Source organism: Alosa sapidissima, chromosome 12 (assembly GCF_018492685.1).
Source record: "Alosa sapidissima isolate fAloSap1 chromosome 12, fAloSap1.pri, whole genome shotgun sequence".
Classification (NCBI taxonomy): Eukaryota; Metazoa; Chordata; class Actinopteri; order Clupeiformes; family Clupeidae; genus Alosa; species Alosa sapidissima.
The window spans coordinates 1,721,172-1,741,978 of record NC_055968.1 but is presented as its reverse complement, the minus strand read 5'-3'; the positions used below and the strand labels follow the sequence as shown (position 1 = coordinate 1,741,978).

General features: G+C 40.1%; 1 protein-coding gene across 4 annotated transcripts in view; it reads left to right on the top strand.

Annotated features, from left to right (window-relative positions):
* naprt (nicotinate phosphoribosyltransferase) overlaps window positions 1–20,807 on the top strand; it is an 83,451-nt gene that overhangs the window by 21,155 nt on the left and 41,489 nt on the right. Inside the window, exons 1-5 of one of the 4 annotated variants that reach the window (XM_042056178.1) lie at window positions 2,131–2,476; window positions 3,549–3,676; window positions 12,699–12,781; window positions 13,383–13,513; window positions 13,679–13,794. In XM_042056178.1, coding sequence (XP_041912112.1) covers window positions 2,230–2,476; window positions 3,549–3,676; window positions 12,699–12,781; window positions 13,383–13,513; window positions 13,679–13,794 — 705 coding nt within the window. In that variant the 5' untranslated portion in view covers window positions 2,131–2,229. Of the gene's footprint in view, window positions 1–2,130; window positions 2,477–3,548; window positions 3,677–12,698; window positions 12,782–13,382; window positions 13,514–13,678; window positions 13,795–20,807 lie in introns of those variants that run through there. The other 3 variants (XM_042056180.1, XM_042056177.1, XM_042056179.1) reach the window with 3 other exon arrangements.

Below are 20,807 nucleotides of genomic sequence, written 5' to 3'. Positions count from 1 at the left end.
GGGTTGACATGGCCCCTTGAGATCAACATACAAAAAAAATGGTCCTCCTAAACCCCACGGTTTTCGAGATATTCACAGAAAACTGTGTCTGCCCTACCCTCCTTTCGGGGGTCCAGTCAAGCGGGGGGGGGGGGGGTTACAGATCAAAACGAAAAACGATGGTTCCATGCTATCCATGTGGGGTTACATGCCCACCAAGTTTCGTGTACCCCGGTCTTTCAGTGTCCTGGGACTCATTGACGGAAATTTGGGCATGCGAAAAAGAAAAAAAAGAAGAAAAAAAAATCTGACTAAACCTATATGACCGCCGCTTCGCTGCGCGGCGGTCATAATAATGTTTTAGAACCTTCAAAATTAGAAAACTGATGCAACTGAGATGGAGGACAACTGCGCGTAGAGTAGAACGTAGGCCTATTGTCCGAAGGAACTTACATTAAATGAGGAGATATTTGCTGAATGTCACAAAAAGTGTTACAGAAATTGCTTGGCATCGCTTATTCAATGGCTCTCTACCGAAACACCTGTAGTTTGCGGAGGACGAACGAGAAAGCACTCGTTTGATAAATCAGCCAGTAGGCTAGGCCTAGTATAGACAAATAACTTTTAGAAATAATCTGTACTGCAAAAACGAATGTTGGTGGGTATTTAAACTATCTAGCGGGTGTTTTAACAGCTGCAAGAAATAGAAGCTTCATGGTCTTTATGTTCTGGTTCGTAAATTATTTTCATAAAACTTCAAGTTGCCCTACTCTCCAAACTCTTTACTGCACTGTAGGCAATTAACTGACAGTATGATAGGCTATTTATTTTCTGTAGGCTACAATAAACACATTTATTTTTTCAACTTTTGCAATATTACGCACTTGGCTACTGAACGCAAATCAGCAGGAGAGAGAATGCACGTAGCCTACGCAGCATGTAGCGCAATGTGTAGGCTATTTGGTTACCAACTAACACTGTTAGCCAATTCACTAACTTAAGACTTCAGTGCCATCATATACAACGTTTTTTTACACAACAAATACAGAAAGGATGGAGGCAGCAAAAGTAGAGGAGTCATTTCAGATGGGGCAAGAACAAGGTGAATTTGTATGCTTGTCAAAACGTAGTCCTACCAGAGGAGCTGATCATCATACCAAGCACACTCGCTGTTTAAAGTCATACACCACGGTAAACTAAAACTAAAATGTTACAAAGGTGGCACAAATAATATAGGGTATTATTAGCCATGACATTACTAGGCTATGAATCGTTCGTTCTTTTTTTTGGGGGGGGGGGGGGGGGGGTTTACACAAATCGCACCCTGGGTAGATCTATAGGCTAAACTCATTTTTCAGGCATCTGACCGACCAGGTTGACACTTCAGCGTGAGAAATCGTGGGTGTGGCGTGTGAGTGTGTGAAACTAATCAAATGCGTGTGTCTCACGGCCAATGCGTGAGAGTTGGCAGATATGTAGCAATATTATAAATGTGGCGACAGAATAGCCTAGAACTTGGGTAAGCCTTGCTTTTAGTAGCCTAATTGTGGTGATAGCCAAAACTAATGTGAATCACGGACTATCCTACAACCAAAGATAGTAAAGGTGATTAGTAGGCCTACCTGCGTTAGCCAAATAAAGGACGGGACTGCACCCTTCACAAACCGTAAAATAAAGTTTATTAGTTTTACAGTTGGCTACAGTTGACAGTTCACCATCAGTCCACACAAACAATTCTGGTTTCCTTGCACTAGCCATTTTGCCGTAGCCTATTCTGTCTGTTTTAAAAGCGCAAGTTTTGCAAGTTTTGGTGAATTTCTGTAAAGACACAGTGCCACCTATAGGCCTGGGGTATGAAGTAACGTGTTGAGTCGTGTTGAGATGGATCCGTTTGGACGCAAATATTCTTGATACGGTTCCAGGGAAGACGGAGGAAAAAAAGATCGGTTTGGTACGTGTGGACTAGGCCTAAATCCCCATGGTAACTTATGTGCTCATGGGGGGGCTAGGTGCAGAGAATAAATCCCCATGGTAATTTATGTGCCATCTCTTTTGTGAAACCAAGTCAAGGCTAAATTCATCCAGGATAACCTAAAAATCCCAGCTTAATCCCTTATCTAGGTTTTGTGAAATACCCCTCAGGTTTACTTCTGTAAAAGCAGGGCAGGGAAAAGTTTCAGACTTCCCTGCGCTTGGCTGTGGCCGTGAAGGGAGGAGGAGCATTCACATGATAGCAATTAGTTTGAAAGCATGGCCGCGTCCACAGACCAGGCATATCTTGCCATGGAACACTCCGTGCGCTCGCGTGTTCCACCCATTCTTACGGATTTATATCAGTTTACCATGGCTTATGCCTACTGGCGTGCCGGTCGACACAATGAACATGCTGTTTTCGAGTTGTTCTTCCGAGAAAATCCATTCGACGGAGGTTTCTCGCTCTTTGCAGGACTGACCGACTGCCTGTTGTTTCTGAGAAACTTTCACTTCTCAGAGGAAGGTAAAGTATCGCTACTTCACAAATTCTCAAAAGTAAGGCTAGACTAGTCCTACTACATCATCATCATCATCGTTTGCTGTATGTCTGACAGCTCCGTATTTTCCTGTAAAGCACGAATGTTACATGGTATTTGAGCGTCACTGACTGTATCAATTGAGCTCCTCCTCTTATGAGAGGTAGGCTAGGCCTAAACCTTGTCCAAAGAGTTGTCCATGTCATCCATGTGGCTATAAAAAAAAATGCTGCAAGTTTCTGTAGAGCTTGTCAAATGTGCCCCTCTGACCCTTCTTAAAGTGATTTCTCAAAGGTATTGTGTATACTATCGGAGTAAGGATAAAAGCTGTTAATCACTCTGTATCAATGGGAGATGATATCCATGAGCACATGTATTGTTATTATTATTATTTTAATTATTTATTTTTGAGCACATACATGTATTATTCAATGATTCTTTCACACAAACTTAGGTCACAGACCACTTTGAGGTGCAAACAATATCGGATTTTTGCACCAGCTTATGGAGCTTATACTATGCAAACAGCTTTTGTAGTCAGGTCACTAACAAAGTATACTTGAGTAAAACTGCTAGCAAGTCAGACCCACACAAAAACAACAGCAGACCATTACATTTATTTCTGCACAAACACAGACACCATACTGTACCAGGACATAAGCGACAATGTGTAAAGACACATGCAGAGGGGGGCTGCTGAGGTTGCTCAAGCACCTGCCCCTTTGCCCCTAATATCCTTAGTACAATTTACCGTTCATATTTAAAAATAATTTAGGAAATAATAATTTATGTTTAAACAAAAATACCTAGCTGTAGAAGTGAACTTTTATTGGCCTTGCAGCCAAAGGTCCCTGCACGGCCCTGATGTTGATTATTAAAGTTGCCATGCTACTAAGTCTTGCCTGTGTTACAGCGTTACACTGTCATTACAGTCTCATTCCATTTCAGAAGTCGTTGTAATGTTTATAAAGATTGTAATGCATTTAAAAAAAAAAAAAAAAATGTCACTGACTATTCATGAGAAATATCAATATTTATATCTGATTTTATTGTGTGTAGATATAAAATATCTGCAGACAGTGCTTCCTCCAGATACCGATCCTACCTTTTTCTCCTTCCTGACAACCCTGGACTGCTCTGCTGTCTCCATAAGCTCTGTTCCTGAGGGTAGCACTGTGTTTGCAAGGGTGAGTCAGTGGCTATTTATTTTATTATAACAGTGCATGAGATCTAGTACCCTCCAGAATTATTGGCACCTCTGCTAAAGTTGACTAAAAAGAGGAATATAAAATCATCTTTTGGAAATTGATCTTAATGCCTTAAGTAATAAAATGAGGAAATATCCAACCTTTAAGGACACCAGTTAGCCTATTAGCTGGTTTGATTTACATTGAGCTCAATGAGCATAAAAATAAAAACATTCCCATCTCTAGGTATGGTGAAGGGTATGTGATGATGTGGGGCTATTTTAATTCCAAAGGCAAAGGGAACTTTATCAGGATGAATAGTATCCTGGATCCATGAAATAACTGGCCTTTAAAAATAAAAATCTGCCTGCCTCTATGGGAATTTAACATAGGGGTGCCAATAATGCACCCTGTATTTTAAGGAAGAACATTTATTTATTTATTTATTTATTTATTTATTTATGATACATTATTGATTCACAAAGAAAATTGGTGTTTTTAAAGGTTGGATATTTCCTAATTTTTTAACTTAATTTTATGTTATGTTTAACTTAATTTTATGTTCCTCTTTTTAGTCAACTTTAGCAAAGGTGCCAATAATTTTGGAGGGTACTGTATGTGAAAAATCTCCTTTAAGAGATTTAGAAGTAGCAAAGCAATGCACTGTTTTGTTAGCCGGTGGCTTCTTCTACTTTTTATTACAGTGCATGAAAATGCACTGTTCTGTTATCCAAAGTCGCCGTCGTCTCCTTCTTCTTCTTATTCTTCAAGCCAAAATTTCTGTGTCTAATTCAGCTTCAACTGTTTATAAAGTACACTTAAGCAATGCATTTTTCGTTTTTGTAAACTTTATACTTTTTGAGATATTAACAAAAAACAAGCTTATTTTTCCCCATAGACTTTGCATTAGCATTGTAAAGGGCCAATAAAGCTGATTTGCACCTGTATCAACTGCCAGCTGCTCAACTAGGCCCCCACAAAGAACCAATTAAACTGAATTGCACCTGTATCAATTGCAACTCAATCAACTCTTTCTGTAGCTGCGTTTCCATCCAGCTCATACAAATTAGTGATGCGCATAAATAAAAGTGCATTAGTCATTGTTTCCAACACCTGGTTTATTCTAATTATTTGGGGACACTGACTCACACCGCACTGTAGAGGACTAAGAGGATAAGTGGGCCTTTTCGGCAGATATGTGGGTGATTATCATGTCTGACCTCAACAATAAAGACTCCCTGAATGCGGTGTGCTTGCATTAAAATGAGTCAGCGGATTTTGCTAAATGTGGTTTGCTTGCATTAAAATGAGTCAGCTGATTTTGCAACAACACGCCAACAAACACAGGTGTGCAGTGGCTATTCAAAACTATGTAAAACATGATGTGCAATAAACTGACACTTCGAATAGCCCAGGCTACTTTGGGTTTACCACTAGGTGGCAGTCTCGCAAGGTCACTTCCCGGAAACATTACAGGCAATACTTCTCAGGTGCTGAAGAGGAAAATGAAAAAGTTGAAAGATATTGCAGCAGGTGCGTTTTTGCCAGACAATGCTGGATGAGTCCACCTTTCTACTAAGACAAGATGACTCTGACCACGACAATCAGGGGAGACCAGGGGCCTCATTACAGAAAAATATCCTAACTGCTTGTCCTATCTTAACTTAAGTTTCAAAGATAGGAAAAATCCTATCTTCCTATTACAGAAGCAGTTCCTAAACTCATGGCTGTGTCCTATCTTATCTCAGACCTCCTATCTTATCTTAACTTAAAGGTCCAGTATGTAGGAAATAATGGAAAATAAACTGTAACCATTCAGAAAATTATCACCATATGTTGTCAGGGAGTAAGGAAACACGATGAATTGACGTAATGGCTTATTTGACAACATTACTCTAACCCGTAAAACCCATGAAAAAAATGAGTTACGGGGCGGAATCTCTTGGAATTTTCGTTTATGTTTTGAACGATTCATTCTAGAATAGCGTATTAATAATGGGCTAGCGCGTCCTCCTATTTGGGTTGCCAAATTAGCAAAGGCCTACTGTCAACAGCTGTCAGTTGTAGCCTAGTCATGAACGCCTACGAGAGGCAGGCAAATTTACAAAATTAAAACAAGAAACAAATTAAGTGGACATCGGAGGAGCTTCCTGATATGGTGACGTCTTCGTCAAACGAAGAATATCAAGTCTGACGCAGAGCTGGCCATATTTCTCCACAACAGGTAGCCTAGGCTAAACTTCATCTGCATCGCTGACTTCAGCTAAATATGTTACGTTGGTTAGAGAGGTATTTTTTGTTTTCATTGTTTCCTTAATGTGTAGCTGGGTCATGGTTGGAGAAACGTTAAAGCAGCTGCAGGTCAACTAACGTTAGCTAAGTCTTCATTACATCTGGCAACCCAGAAGAGGCTCGCGTCTGGTAGTCTTGAGAACGTTCACCAGTGTTTTGATTTTGGCCTACAGAACGTTCGGTAACAATCCTACAAATCGCACCTTTAACAGATATCGCTCTGTTCTAGAATCTTTGACTGTCAGTTAGATTTTTAAATCGGCAATCGTCCTGTCATGCCTGTTTCTATGATTAGAATGTATACAAGACTGCCTGTATCTATGAGAATGTATCTCTTAGAATGTCAGGTTGCAAAGATGGTGTTCTAAAGACAGTTGTTTGCTCAAGATGGACAAACCATAATGGTTATGGTTATGGTTATGGATTTAGCAGACGCCTTTGTCCAAAGCGACACATAAATACAAAACAACATAATAATATTTAAAAATGAACAGGGAACAGATTAAAATGTAGGTCAAATATAGTAAGGAGAATAGTTGTAGTACACAATAATATCAATTCAAGCAATAGCCTAATAAAAGCAATGTAAAAAAAGGGGAAAGGCAATAATAAAACAATAATGTCAATTCAATCAATAATATAAAAACAATGACATGCTAAGACTACATTAAGGAGAATATCAATAATAAACAATAATGTCAAATTAACAGCCCAATTAAAATAAAACAACATTATATAAACCATAACACATAAGCGCTTAAACAACTAAGTATATGTTGAATAGGAATGTCTTTAGACCCCTCTTAAACGACCCAAAACTACCACAGGAACGGAGAGCACTGGGCAGTTCATTCCACCAACATGGAACCACTGAAGAAAAGAGTCTGGAATTAGACCCAGTTTTCATGACTGGTCGACACAACATACGCTCACCAGAAGACCGCAGTGGGCGGTTGGGGATGTAAGGCTTGATTATTGAATTAAAATAACTAGGAGCAGATCTAGTTAGTGTCCTATAGGCCAAAGTGAGAGATTTAAATTTAATTCTGGCTACTATAGGGAGCCAATGGAGGGTAACTAGGAGAGGAGTTACATGTGTCCTCTTTGGCTGATTGAAGACCAGGCGTGCTCCAGCATTTTGAATCAGCTGTAATGATCTTGTTACACAAGCGGGTAAGCCAGCTAATAGTGAATTACAATAGTCCAGCTTAGAGATGACCATGGTCTGAACAAGAAGTTGTGTGGAATCTTGTGTCAGATAAGGTCTGATCTTCCTAATGTTGTAAAGCATAAACCGACATGACTTTGCAATAGAACCTATATGCTCAGAGAAGTTAAGTCGGTCATCAATTACAACGCCCAAGTTTCGTGCCGATCTAGTTGGGGTCAGTGAAGTTGAGTCAAGCTGGATGTTAATCTGTTGGGGAATAGCTGTTTTAGCTGGAAATACCAAAAACTCTGTTTTTGAGAGATTAAGCTGAAGGTGCCGATCTTTCATCCAGGCTGAAATATCCTTAAGGCATGCAGAAATCCGGTGGGAAACACTAGAGTCATCAGGTGGGAAAGACAGGTAAAGTTGAGTGTCGTCTGCATAACAGTGATAGTCAAATCCATGGGAGCGAATGGTATCACCTAAGGAAGTGGTGTAAATAGAGAAAAGCAAGGGTCCTAATACTGATCCCTGAGGCACACCTGTGGTGAGGTCATGAGACTTAGATACCTGTCCCTGATAATATCAGAGAGAAATAGGTCTAGGTTAGGCCTATGTAGGAAGAAAGAGAGTGTGTCAATATTGATTCATTGGATGAACAGGATAAAAAAATGGAAAAACAAAAAACATATTTATAATAATACATACCAGTAATAGTCTAATATTCTGTTATAATTATTAATATTTAATTGTTATAAATATTATAAATGTTTTAAAACACATAGCTTATAGGCTACATTTTTAAGTTTTCACTTAATTAACTTATTTAGTGAAATATGCTTTATGGTGTCCCTAACAGCCATGTCCATCATCTTGTCATAGGCTAGGCAACCACTCTCACAAGACTGTTGCAGTCAGTTTTGGCAGTTATTTTGCATTTAGGACAGGGTATGTGCCATCCTAAGTTAGGATTCCTAAGTTAGGAAATTCTTGAGTTAGGATGGTTCTGTAATGGCCAAATTCCTATCTTAAGTTAAGATAGGCCTTTTTCCTAAATGCAGTTAGGAAACATGCTTCTGTAATACCAAAAATCCTAAATGCCATCCTAAACTGAGATAAGATAGGATTTCAGAGTTAGGAAGTTTCTGTAATGAGGCCCCAGGATCACCACATAATCAGGGGAGACCACACGCCAGTTCAAAAACAATAGAAAGAGTGACTGAACACCGTGCTGAGGAGGCAGTTCCTTCTCCACCACGGGACGGGCCAAGCGGAGTGGGTGATGGGCCGAGTCGTGCTTGCAAGAGGGCGATAGCGACACAGATGTTACCGATCAAGAGGAGGAGGAATTATGGAGCCCGACAGCAGTAGAAATGTGGTATTATTGTTTTGTAGCCCCCTCCCCCCAATGGGGGTTTTGTGAACAGAAAAACTATATTTATCTTACAAAAGTCCTCAAAAGTCCTTTGACCCAGAAATGTAAGTGTCAGGCTCAAACAGTGCATATTTCATAAAAGACGCTATGTCTTTATTTCTAGAAAAAAAACAGGGATTTTGATGAAAACTAGCCGTTTCCCGTAGCTGTTTAGCTTGGGATTTCTCAGGAACAGAGGCATGTAGAAATAAACGGCTTGTTGCCACTGAGAGCTTAAAGTCTCACCTTTCAAACGAGCCATAGTATGTGTCCATAGCTAAAAGATAGAATACGCTGTGGCTCTACAAAAATCGTCAACAATGATCTAGTTTACGGGCCAAAGCTTCCGAAAACAGCGTGGCATTCAAAGTGTTCAACTAGGTGTATCAACATTAAAGCGTTTTGGGAGGAGCAACCCCAAAATCTGGCCATTTCTTATGTACTGATGTATTGTATACATGAGAAACACTCTTGTGCGCATTCTGCCATGGCTTAAGCACCTTTTGGTGCTTAATATGCTGATACAGCTTCATGTTTTCCCCCATTACAGTGTCACACGGTGGCATATTTCCCGACATTACCATATATATATATATATATATATATTTGTTAAATAGTGAAAACCCCGTTCCCCCAGTGATCACCCACTTTGGATATTGGAGCTTGTGTGCAGCCGACTGTGCAGCTTTAGTTTTAACTTGACGTGAAGTCATAATCCCAGAGCCTACTCCTCGAATCTGTCCATTTCTTTCCAATTTGACGGAAGTCATCCATATATTTGCACAGACGTCTGCACTATTATTGAGCAGCGTTTATATTCGCCTGTCTCTTGATTTGTTTGTAGAGGCTGGTATTGTTATGCCAGTCTCTACTGTATTCGAAACTGCAGGTGTCAGTCTACATCTTGGTTAGCATAGATATTTGGGTGCCTGGAGTCTGGATTGAGTGCTGAAGTGGGGAGCTCTGATGGCGACATCGGGAGCCATGAAGCAACAAACTGTCGCTGTCTAAGGGCTAGTCCACACATACGAAACCGATCTTTTTTTCCTCCGTCTTCCCTGAAACCGCATCAAGAATATTTGCGTCCAAACGGATCCATCTCAACACGACTCAACACGTTACTTCATACCCCAGGCCTATAGGTGGCACTGTTTCTTTACAGAAATTGACCAAAGTTTGTGCTTTACAAACAGACAGAATAGGCTATGGCGAAATGGCTAGTGTAAGGAAACCAGAATTGTTTGTGTGGACTGATGGTGAACTGTCAACTGTAGTCAACTGTAAAAACTAATAAACTTTATTTTACGGTTTGTGAAGGGTGCACTCCCGTCCTTTATTTGGCTAACGCAGGTAGGCCTACAAATCACCTTTACTTTCTTTGGTTGTAGGATAGTCCGTGATTCACATTAGTTTTGGCTATCACCGCAATTAGGCTACTAAACGCAAGGCTTACCCAAGTTCTAGGCTATTCTGTCGCCACATTTATAATATTGCTATAAAACCTTTGTTAGTAACAGTCAATACGTTTGCCTGAATCAAATTAAATCGTGCATTCGCATTCAGTGTGCTACCATCGGCGTAACGTGAGTTCTAAGCGTCTTTGTATGCTTATATCTGATTTCACTCGACTGTGAATGCATGTATATATGTTGTAAGACATGTAAAATAAATGAATGACACTGGCACTACGCACAAATTAATGTAGCCTAAACTTACACCGCACTTTCCTAATAACTTAAGTTCTCTCGCGTCACTGACAGTAGCTAGAATGCATTAAAAAACACCGGGAAAAAACAGTGTTCAGTCCACCAAGTCATAAGCTATCGGCGCTGCGCAGCACCAGTTGTGATATTTATCTTACGGAGTGTAATCGTAGGTAATGTCATGTATGAAAACTAGTATTGTTAGGCAATACTATAAGTGCAAGTCCAGGGCAGCTGAGGTGTGGCGATGACATCATCGATACGCAAGCAGGATGTGCGGTTTCGCTGTCTAAACGAATTCAAACGGGCTACGGTTTCAGATTTCTCCACTCTGGGACCAGGTTTCAGAAAAGTGCGGTTTCGGGCAGTGCGTTTACAGGATTCGTTTGGACGCTCGGCCAAGACGAAGCAAAACCTCTGCGTTTAACCTAAAAAGCGTCTCCGTGTGGACGGGCCCTAAAGCCACCGAGCTGCTGATCAGCAAGAAGATCGCCCATCATGACTTCAGACTGTTCTGTTCTTCCGGTGCTCTCCAGACTGCCAGTGAAATCTCCGGGTTGGTCAGTTGTAACGTCAAAGACCTTTGTTGGCATTGATAGATAGATAGATAGATAGATAGATAGATAGATAGATACTTTATTGATCCCTAAGGGGAAATTGCATTGGTTGTTAACAGCTGTGCACAGTTTCACGTGGGTCATCATTGCCCTTGGACATTTTCAGCCGGTTGGAAATTGGACTAATTTAACATGATTTTTCTTTTTAATTTTGTTTTCTTTTTTTTTACTTTTTATTTATTAATTTGTTTGTTGTCTGTCTATGCCTTGGTGTCACAGGTACGCTGGCGACTATGCAGCTCCGTCCGGCATGTAGTGTCTTTGTGTGTCAATAACAATGTGTTATACTGTATGTGGAGCACTTTGGGTTGCACTCTGTGCATGTTAAATGCGCTATACAAATAAAATTGACTTGACTTGATATTATGAGAAGCAGCTGCCATTGAAACTTTCTTTCTCAACAATGAGTTTTTAAATTATGGATCTACACACCTTGACTCTTTATAAACAAACCTCAAAGCGAAAGTGAAATTTTTACTGTAGGCCTTTGCTATTCACCATGCTTACGTTTTCAAAATGGTTTGTGTTCTTTCTGGATTTAAATGGCCTTCAGAAGGTCAAGGAGAAAGTCCACGTTCCACGTTTTCATATCATCCTAAATTAATGAGGTGGTGGATCAGTCTGGTTCTATTTTAAATCACGCCTTTCAAAAGGCCGCCGATTTAGAACTTTTGCGCTGTGGGTGTGACAGAAGCGGCAATGGGAGAATATGCGTAACACGGAGTTGCGTAACTGAAGTGCGTAAGAAAAAGCTTACGCGCGAATGGGAGAATTCCCCCCCCCCTAGTGACTAACTGATGAAATGCATTATTGACATTTCTGACAAAATATGTGATTTAACATTATGCTTTCTATAACTACATACTGAGAGGAGTAGTGTTGCCGCGATTAGTCGACTTAGTAGACATAATCGACTATGAAAATTAGTCGACGGCAATTTTTGCTGTATTTTCACTGTAATTCACCTCCAGAGCATTCAGAGCTAGTCTGTACTGTTTTATTAACTCTTGAGAAGTACAATGACTGTCTTTGGATGTTAAACAGGCTACTTAGACTTTGGCAGTAATGTTTTAAACCCCGCCATGCATGCAAATGTAAACACAAACAGCATCGCTGTGTGCTTGCTTGCTTTCAGCGCGATTCATTATTAGGCAGCTAAGCGTAGTAGGCTAGTCCAGCTAAGCATAGTAGGCTAGTCCAGACTGATTAATATGGTATACTATAGCCTAATGGAAATGCAGATACTTATGCTATGCTATCAAAGATGGCTTCGCCCAGGTGGCGAAAATCTGAATTTCTACATCGTTTTTAAGCAAAATCATTTCTATTTCACGTTTGATTGTAAAACCAATATGTCACCTAAGATAAAAAGCATCCGATAAACATGGACATTGTTCAGTGCTTCATCTCCAAGAACGGCTACAAGCGTGGCATTGCGGGCATTGCAGTCTAAAATCAAAACATTTCAGACTAATCCGGCAATCCAAAGGTCGAAATGCTAGCTGTGTGATTGGTAAATTAGCTGAGGGTGATGCAACAGGCCAAAACACAAACTAAAACATAAACAGTATTTGCAGGCTGTATTGTGAATATCCTAGCTGTACTATTGTTGTCAAGCCAGTATTTGAAAATAACATGTTTCTTTAACGTCATTTTATGATTTCTTACAATAAATGTCTTACATATAGCACCTTTTAAGTGGCCGAATACTGGTTGTTCCCATATAAAAACATTTCACTCTTCATCTGTGTTTGTATTGTATTCATACAGTGTTTGTATGTTCTTTGCTACTGTATATCTGTAAATAGAATATAACATTGATAGAGGTGTATTTCATTGTTTTCAGGTTCCTCTGCTAGAGGTTTCTGGTCCCCTAGCTGTTGTCCAGCTTCTGGAGACCAGCCTTTTGTGTTTGGTCAACTATGCCAGGTACATTTCTAATGAGTGAATAAAAGCACAAAATACAGTTTATCCTCTCTAATACCATTTTAAGACCAACAACCAGGGCTGGATCAGTGTTATGTAATTTCGGACCAAGCCAGCCACTGTTTGTTATACCCAGGTTCCCTGTCGGTTGCTAGTGACCTCACAACAGATGATGAAGAGTTCATGACAATCATGGATATCAATTTAGGTGTTCAAGATATGCTTCAAATGTTTTCCATAATCTTCATCACATAGTCACTGGAGGATGGTCTACTGACATTACTGATGAAAGGAAAGTAGATTTGAGCTGTTCTAGCTCATTCTGAAATTAAATTAAATTATAGACCCATTTGCAACCAAAATGATACAAATATCTGTCCCTAGAATCAATTCTTTATTAATTCTCGTTGAACACTAGTCTGAAATAGTCTGGAGATTCCACCCGCCTATATTAGATACACTGATGTGATATGGTACCCCACGATACAAGGGACATGAGTAATGAGCATCATTTGTTTTTGCTAAATTATTTTTCCTATATTTTAAGACAACTGTTGTTTACTTGCAAGATAAGTATTTATTCTGTACATCTGTTTTCTTGCAGTCTGGTTTGCAGTAATGCTGCACGTTTCCGGCTGGCTGCGGGCCCCAAACTGAAGCTGATTGAGTTGGGCCTCAGAAGAGCTCAAGGACCAGATGGAGGTCTCTCTGCTTCACGATACTCTCACATTGGAGGTGAGGTGACACTTGTGTTCGCTTTCTTACATTTTTCACTCTGAAAAATTGTTACTGATATCTTGTCATTTTAACTGTAAGTATACTGGTGGAGGCTTGGCCTTTCTTGCACCCTCCCACATGATCTCCTATGGCTCACTCATGATCACCTGTTGTCCCTTTTAGGTTTTGACATGACTTCAAATGTTATGGCCGGTCTGCTGTTCGGTGTCCCTGTGTCTGGAACTATGGCCCATTCTTATGTCACTTCCTTTTCTTCTTTAGAAGAGGTGTGGCCTCGGGTAAGTAGTGAAAGCAATGCAAAACAGAGCAAAAGTGTCATTGAACATTTGATCTTGCACCACCACCCCTTAAACAATTTATGAGCCTTTGTAGACCCACAAGTAACATAAGGACCACAAGAGCATCATCTAAGTGTGTTTAGGCATTCCACCTTTGGCCAAACCGCTTTCTCAGTGAAAACATCAGTTGTTGTGGAATAGCATCCCCGTCATTATTAGACAAAGCACCACATTCACCACCTTTAAATTAGGCCGTAAGAAATGGTTGAAAGCAAACCAACGTTGTAAACATTTCTAGTCATTGATTCTTGTCTCTGTGTTTATTTTCATCTTATTTCATGTTTTTTTTCCTTTTCATTACTCAATTTTATTACTCTGTACTGTACATATCACTGTGATGTGTGTGTTGGGTTATTGCCCCCACTCATACATTTTGTCTTTTAATTTGATTTATAGCATCAACTCCTGTCCAGGGACAACAGATGTAAATTAGCCTTGTGGCTATAATCTGGTCCAATTATATATTGTTCATTGTCCCTGTCAAATAAACATAAATAAATAACCCATAGCATCCATGAAGCCATGCATTAGAAATCACACACCAGCCTGGTGGAAGATTCATCCCAGAAATTAATACTGTCACCTTAAACAGGTTAACTAATTGTATTTCTCCTTATCTGTACTTATTTCCTCTGTATCTACTGTGTATCATATCAACTTTTTTTTCCAACACATATTTCCAATGAGGATATTCACATGAAATTTTCACCAGACATTAGTATTAACTCAGGAAATCCACACATATAAAGAAATCTAAACATTAAAGTCCATAAATAAAGTTATGTGTAGAATGACACAGGAAAAAAGTAAAGTAACGTGCCAACTGAACTTTTTTAAATACTTTGTAGAAAAGCCTTTTTTTTGTAGAGACAGCCTCATATATGAAGAAACTGATCAGTTGCAGTATTCAGGTGTGATTTTGGTCCATTCTTCTAAACAATCTTGAGGATTCCATGGGGGCCTCTTGTGAATCCTGATCTTCAGTTCCTTCCACAAATGCTCAATTGGATCAAAAGTCAGAGCTTTGATTTTCTTTCTCTGAAACCAATTGAGAATTTCATTTGATGTATGCTTTGGATCGTTGTCCTGCTGGAAGGTCAACCCAGGTCTCATCCTCATCATTCTAGCGAATGCCAAGATTCTCCCAGAAAAAATGGCTCCATTTATTGTTCCTTCAACTGTATGCAGTCTGCAAATAGCATGATATAAAAAACAGCCCCACACCATGATACCTTGACCTCCAAACTTCACTGTTGGTGTAATTTTTTTAGGGTGATGTGCAGTGCTATTTCTTCTCCAAACATGTGTAGTAGCCTGACGTCGTCATGACAGAGTAATCACTGGCTCCTCTGCAGATGGTCACGTTCCACCGCAACATCCGCAACCTGTCTCCAACCCACTTTTCCTCTGTTGTCTCCTCTGGTCTACCTCCACTCAGCACATTGCCCTCTCTGGAGGTTAATGATGCCACAGACTCGCTTTACTCAACACTGAGCTTAAGTCTGGAAGAACTGTGCCTTACTACAAGCGTCTTACTACAAGCTCCATGCAATCTCACTCATGGCTTAATGGGTGAGATTGCATGGATAATTTGTGCCATTTTCTCTCAGCACAAGAGAGAAAATGGCACAAATCTAAACAAACCGATGGCCTTATAAACTACAAGACACTCCTATCCTCCTTTTCAGCCAGCATCACTGCTGCAAAGATGGTTTTCTACAATGACAAAATGAACAGTGTCACAGACACTCGGAAACTTTTCTCAACCTTCAAATCACTACTCAACCCTCAGCCTCCTCCCACTCCTACCAGCCTTACTGCTGATACCTTTGCCTCATTTTTTACAAAGTGCCGGCAATCAGCAGCCAATTCTCTACATGTCCCTCCTTGCACCTCGCAGGGTGCGACCGAATCAGACATTGCACTTCCACAACCTTTGACGATTGTTGCCACTTAATTTTCTGCATTTGCGCCTCACTCTGAGAGTGAGGTATCTACAGTAGACTCCTGACATGTAGCCATCCTCTTACATGCTTGTTGGACCCTATATTTACAAACTAACTTCAGTCCATCAGCCCGATCATCACACCAGCTATCACATGTGATCAATGCTTCGCTAACCTCTGGCACATTTCCAACAGCATTCGAAACGGCTCAAGTAACACTGTTACTTAAGAAACCTTCTCTCAACCCTGCTCAAGTTGAGAACTATCGTCTCACTTCTATCCTTCCTATCCAAAGGAATTCCTTCATGGAACAAGAGTGGCCACTCAACCGAAACAGCTCAGTTGTCTGTGACCGAAGGCTTAAAGGAAGCCAGGGCGACTGCACGGTCATCAGTACTCTTTGTGCTTAACTTATTGGCTGCCTTTGACACGGTTAATCACCACATCCTTCTCTCTGTACTCTCAAATATGAGCATCTCGGGCTCTGCTCTCTCCTGGTTTGAATCCTACCTCACAGGGCGCTTGTTTAACGTATTGTGGCTCTGTTAATTTTGTCACCTATTTTTAATTTAGTCTTGTGACGAAATGTCCTTTTCAGTCTTTGTCACATTCAGTCATTCAAATATCATATTTGTTAGTCAAGTTTTAGTCAACTAAAAGTCTCGTCATTTAAGTATAGTTTTAGTCAAAAGAAAACTCAAGGTATCTTTAGTCAAAATTTTTTTTTTTTTTTTTTTAAATACTTCTGATTACCATTTCAGCCAAATAGTGTTTCACACATCTCAATTTTATGTCCACAGGGCTTCTTGTCAGTTATTACTCATTCTGACTTTTTGTCAGTCAGTAAGTTTACATACACAGTTAAGTCGAGCTACAGTTATAGCACGGCTATGGGATTGGACTGGACCACTGTCATTATCTTTGTTTACGTGACGAAAGAAACCCCCTTTTGTAGACCCAAGTATGAATGTTGAAAAGTCAGGGAATTATATCTTTTGGGGGGCAAAATCATGGAATATCAGGGAATTTTGTTATAGGAGTTTAAAATTGACTTGCCAAAATACATTAATACATACAGTATATTTACACGCAGCCTTGGTGTTTATTGAGTTATTAGCTTTTTCCATTACTGCTTGCTTGAGTGGTTGTAGTTAGTCCTATCTGTTTTTTCAATGCCCATTTTTTGATTTCCCGATTGGTCATGGAAATGACAGATTTTTGTTAGGGAAAAGTCATGGAATGTTACAATTTGACTTAGAGTGGGGACCCTGGTAAAGATACACTAACATCAGAGCCTTTTTATTACAGTGGAAAAAAGGTTTATTGTGAATGTGTAATCATTTTTAGTTTATTTCAAGTTCATTGATGAATAGAATCTATTGGAAATGCATTTGAGTATAGAAAATATTAAATGAATACAGAGACGGACTGTATATAGGCCTAAAACTCATGATTCCTGATATCCCAGTGATTGACATGCGTGCGCGGTCACATCTGGCCCTCGACAGCGACAAGAAAATATTTGTTTCCCTTTCTATCATCAAAGTTGCCCATCCCTGGTATACTATGCCCCAAACATTCCATATTAGCTTCATTAGCTTACTTGCCAGCGAACTTTGCATATCAGTGTAACTAGTTGAATAGTTGAGATTACTTGCTGAACTTTTTTGTATAGACATTTTGGGGGATGTTAGTTAATTTATGTATGAGAGAAGCTGTTGCGTTGTTGCATAAGGCTTAGTTAGCTTGCTAACTCTGGCAGAAATCCAAAAATCTGGCAGAAATATTGCACCTGCAATATGATTGGCTCCCAGGATCCTGCAATCTGATTGGTTGTTGGAATTATGCATTCTGATTGTCTGTTAGTAGTTGGCTGTTAGAAGTAGCCATTACACATTCTCCTCTTTCACATGGAAGGCTGTCTGTACTTACAACCGTCATAAAGAGACATTTCTCTGCATTACGCTCTTATTTCAGGGAAAGCAAGCTAGCATCATATCATTGATTCCAATGGGAAAGACAGCTTGTAGTCGCTCATTACCAGGGTTGTATTGGAGGCTAAACGCAAGTTAACACAGTTTATCCACCTCAGAAATTTTTTCCACCTCTTATTAGAGTTTATCCACTTCTCAAAAGATGTTTATTCACCAATTGCAACTTTTAACATTCAAATCACACTGTATTGTCCACATTCACAATATGTACACTCATCAACACTCTATGAACCATTTTTACCACTGGTATTGTTATAAACATTGGACAATAACCTCCACCATCATCAAACATGTTCCAAATGCCTTTTTTTTTATCTGATAGCATATGGTGCAGTCCATCTTAACTTGGATCACAGAATTCATAGTTTACCCACCTCTTATTTTACCACTAAACCCCTGCATGTTACATTTAGTTATTAATTCACAGGACATTCAATCCTTTTACTAACACAACGGTTAGGAAGATATATGTATATGTAACCGACTCATGCTGAAACTATGTAAGTTGCCAATCTAATTTGCTAACAAATACCCCAGTGTTGAGGATGAATTTAGCTCGTAGCTAACACTTACCATAAGCTCCAGTATAAAACTGTTAGCTTGCTAACTAGCTAACTGTGGAACTTCGGTATAACATAGACAATTATCTCTCCTTAGTTGTAGTAAATAAGTTTGTATTACAAGTGGTAGAATTAAGGTGTGACGTATGTTTAGTTGAGGTTATGACAGTAAAGTTAAGGTCGCCAAACCTAGTTAAACAGTCAGCAACAGACAGCTTGGCTGTCAAGACAAGTCAAGTCAGTACGATGGAACATCGTCTGGAATTTGGTTTAGTGCTTAGGCTCATACAGTACGGACAGGCAGAACATACAGAAAGACAGTACAACATACACAGCACACAAGACATATTGTTCGTGACATTCCTGTTAATAGACTGGAAAGAGCCAAACATAGGAATGTAATAGTAGTCTAAATCCCAAGTACACACAGATAACTCCGCAACCTTATTTTGTGTTTTTTATTCACGTTTGCTCAAAGATATAGTATAAGCCCTTTTCACTCCCCACGTCTACAGCTCCATAGATTTCCATTCAATCCAATCAGTCAGCTTCCCCTAAAAGGGGGCGGGTACGTAGAGCACGTACAAAGTTCCCGGATGTGTCGGTTATACATACATGAAGATGAAGAACTATTGGCAAAGAACCAACTAGCAGAATTAGGGACCCAACAATCAAAATGATGCTGTTACTGTTTCAGGAACTCAAAAACTTTCCCCATGAAGGCTACTGGTCTCCACAGTGGAGCACATTGGGTCTGTGCTTGTCACATGAAATGTGCTATATAAATAAAGCTGACTTGACTTTTTGTTTGTTTTACTGGGCTATCCTCTGTTTGCTTCTGTAAATGTATCCTAAATTCACCAAACAAGCTAATCTGTTTAAGATTAAGATTTAAGATTTTAAGATTAAGAATCTGTTTAAGAAATACTACCTTCATGTAAGTAATTATGTCCTGCAACGCAAGACCAAATGTGTCCAAACTAGCTCATTTTTAATGCTTCATTCGCATATTAATAGTGATGACGTTATTAGAGACAGATTTCCCTGTATTCACCTGTTGTATTTTCCTTTAAGTGCAGTAAATTACCCTGTTTATCTAACATGGTAAAAAGCCTAGTGATGTTCGAGAACATTCATTTTCTTTACTGAAGGACTGAGGCAGTGAGCTAAAGTTTTCGCTAACCAAGACTAACTACATTGTATGCTAGCTCATGCATTTAGCCTACTGTAAAGTTCACTACATTTGTTTTTGTCGACGACACCTCAATGACACACCGTTGGTTTGTCAACGTGAGACACTCTCTTCGCTTCGTTTGTCACAATTTCTACACTGGTCATCCGGACTTTATCTACTGGACGCATTCCAGAGGCATACCGAACGACTATGACGAACACTGTTTCTTTGAAACTTCCAGAGTTCTGGGAGTTGTTGGCTTCGGCTTGGTTTGCACAGATCGAGGCGCAGTTTGCTTCGCGTGAAATCACCGCTCACACCACCAAATACTACTATGTTGATTTACAAAGAGCAGCTGTATGTCCGAGAAGATTTCAAGGAATGTTTTTCTGTCCTATATGAGCTTGGAATACAAATTTTCATCAGTGGTCCACTCCCAGCCGAGGGAAGCTTTGTTTTTACAAGACTTTTCAGTTTTAACACCTGGCTCGCAAAAACATGCTTTTCAGTTGGAATGAACTTTATTGGCAATTTTAACCTTTTCTGGAATCACAGACAATATTTCAGACCAAGTAGCACAAAACTCAGTTGGATTGGAGCCAAAATCTTAACTGAAAACTATTGCCTCTCTCTGCACCACCCAGCATTTTTTCTGCCAACCTTGAGCCGACCCTCTGATAAGCGCTCAGTAGCCGTACAGACGGACCAAGACATCAACAACTCGGCTAAACCAAAACACACTGCACAAGCTGAAACAGAGTCATGCCGAACCCCCCCTGCTGTAGGGCCCACTGACAATCACCCGGTAGACCCCACTGAAATAAAGACCTAGGAGGAACATAAACAGCCCGCTCAACAATGCCCAACCACATCTACTGGAACAAATGAGAATGAGGAGATAAACTATGTTGGAGTGCTGCAGAAATCTGTATCACCTACCAAGGCTGCGGAGACGCAGTATAAGTAAGTATGAGTATAAGTATAAGTATACTCTTTTGATCCCGTGAGGGAAATTTGGTCTCTGCATTTATCCCAATCCTTGAATTAGTGAAACACACTCAGCAGGTGAAGCACACACTAATCCCGACGCAGTGAGCTGCCTGCTACAGAGGCGCTCGAGGAGCAGTGAGGCGTTGGGTGCCTTGCTCAAGCCTTCAGCCGTTCCTACTGGTCGGGGTTCGAACCGGCAATCCTCCGGTTACAAGTCCAAAGCCCTAACCAGTAGGCCACGGCTGCCCCAGGAAAAAAGAATTATGCTGACATACCAGTGTCTGGTAGC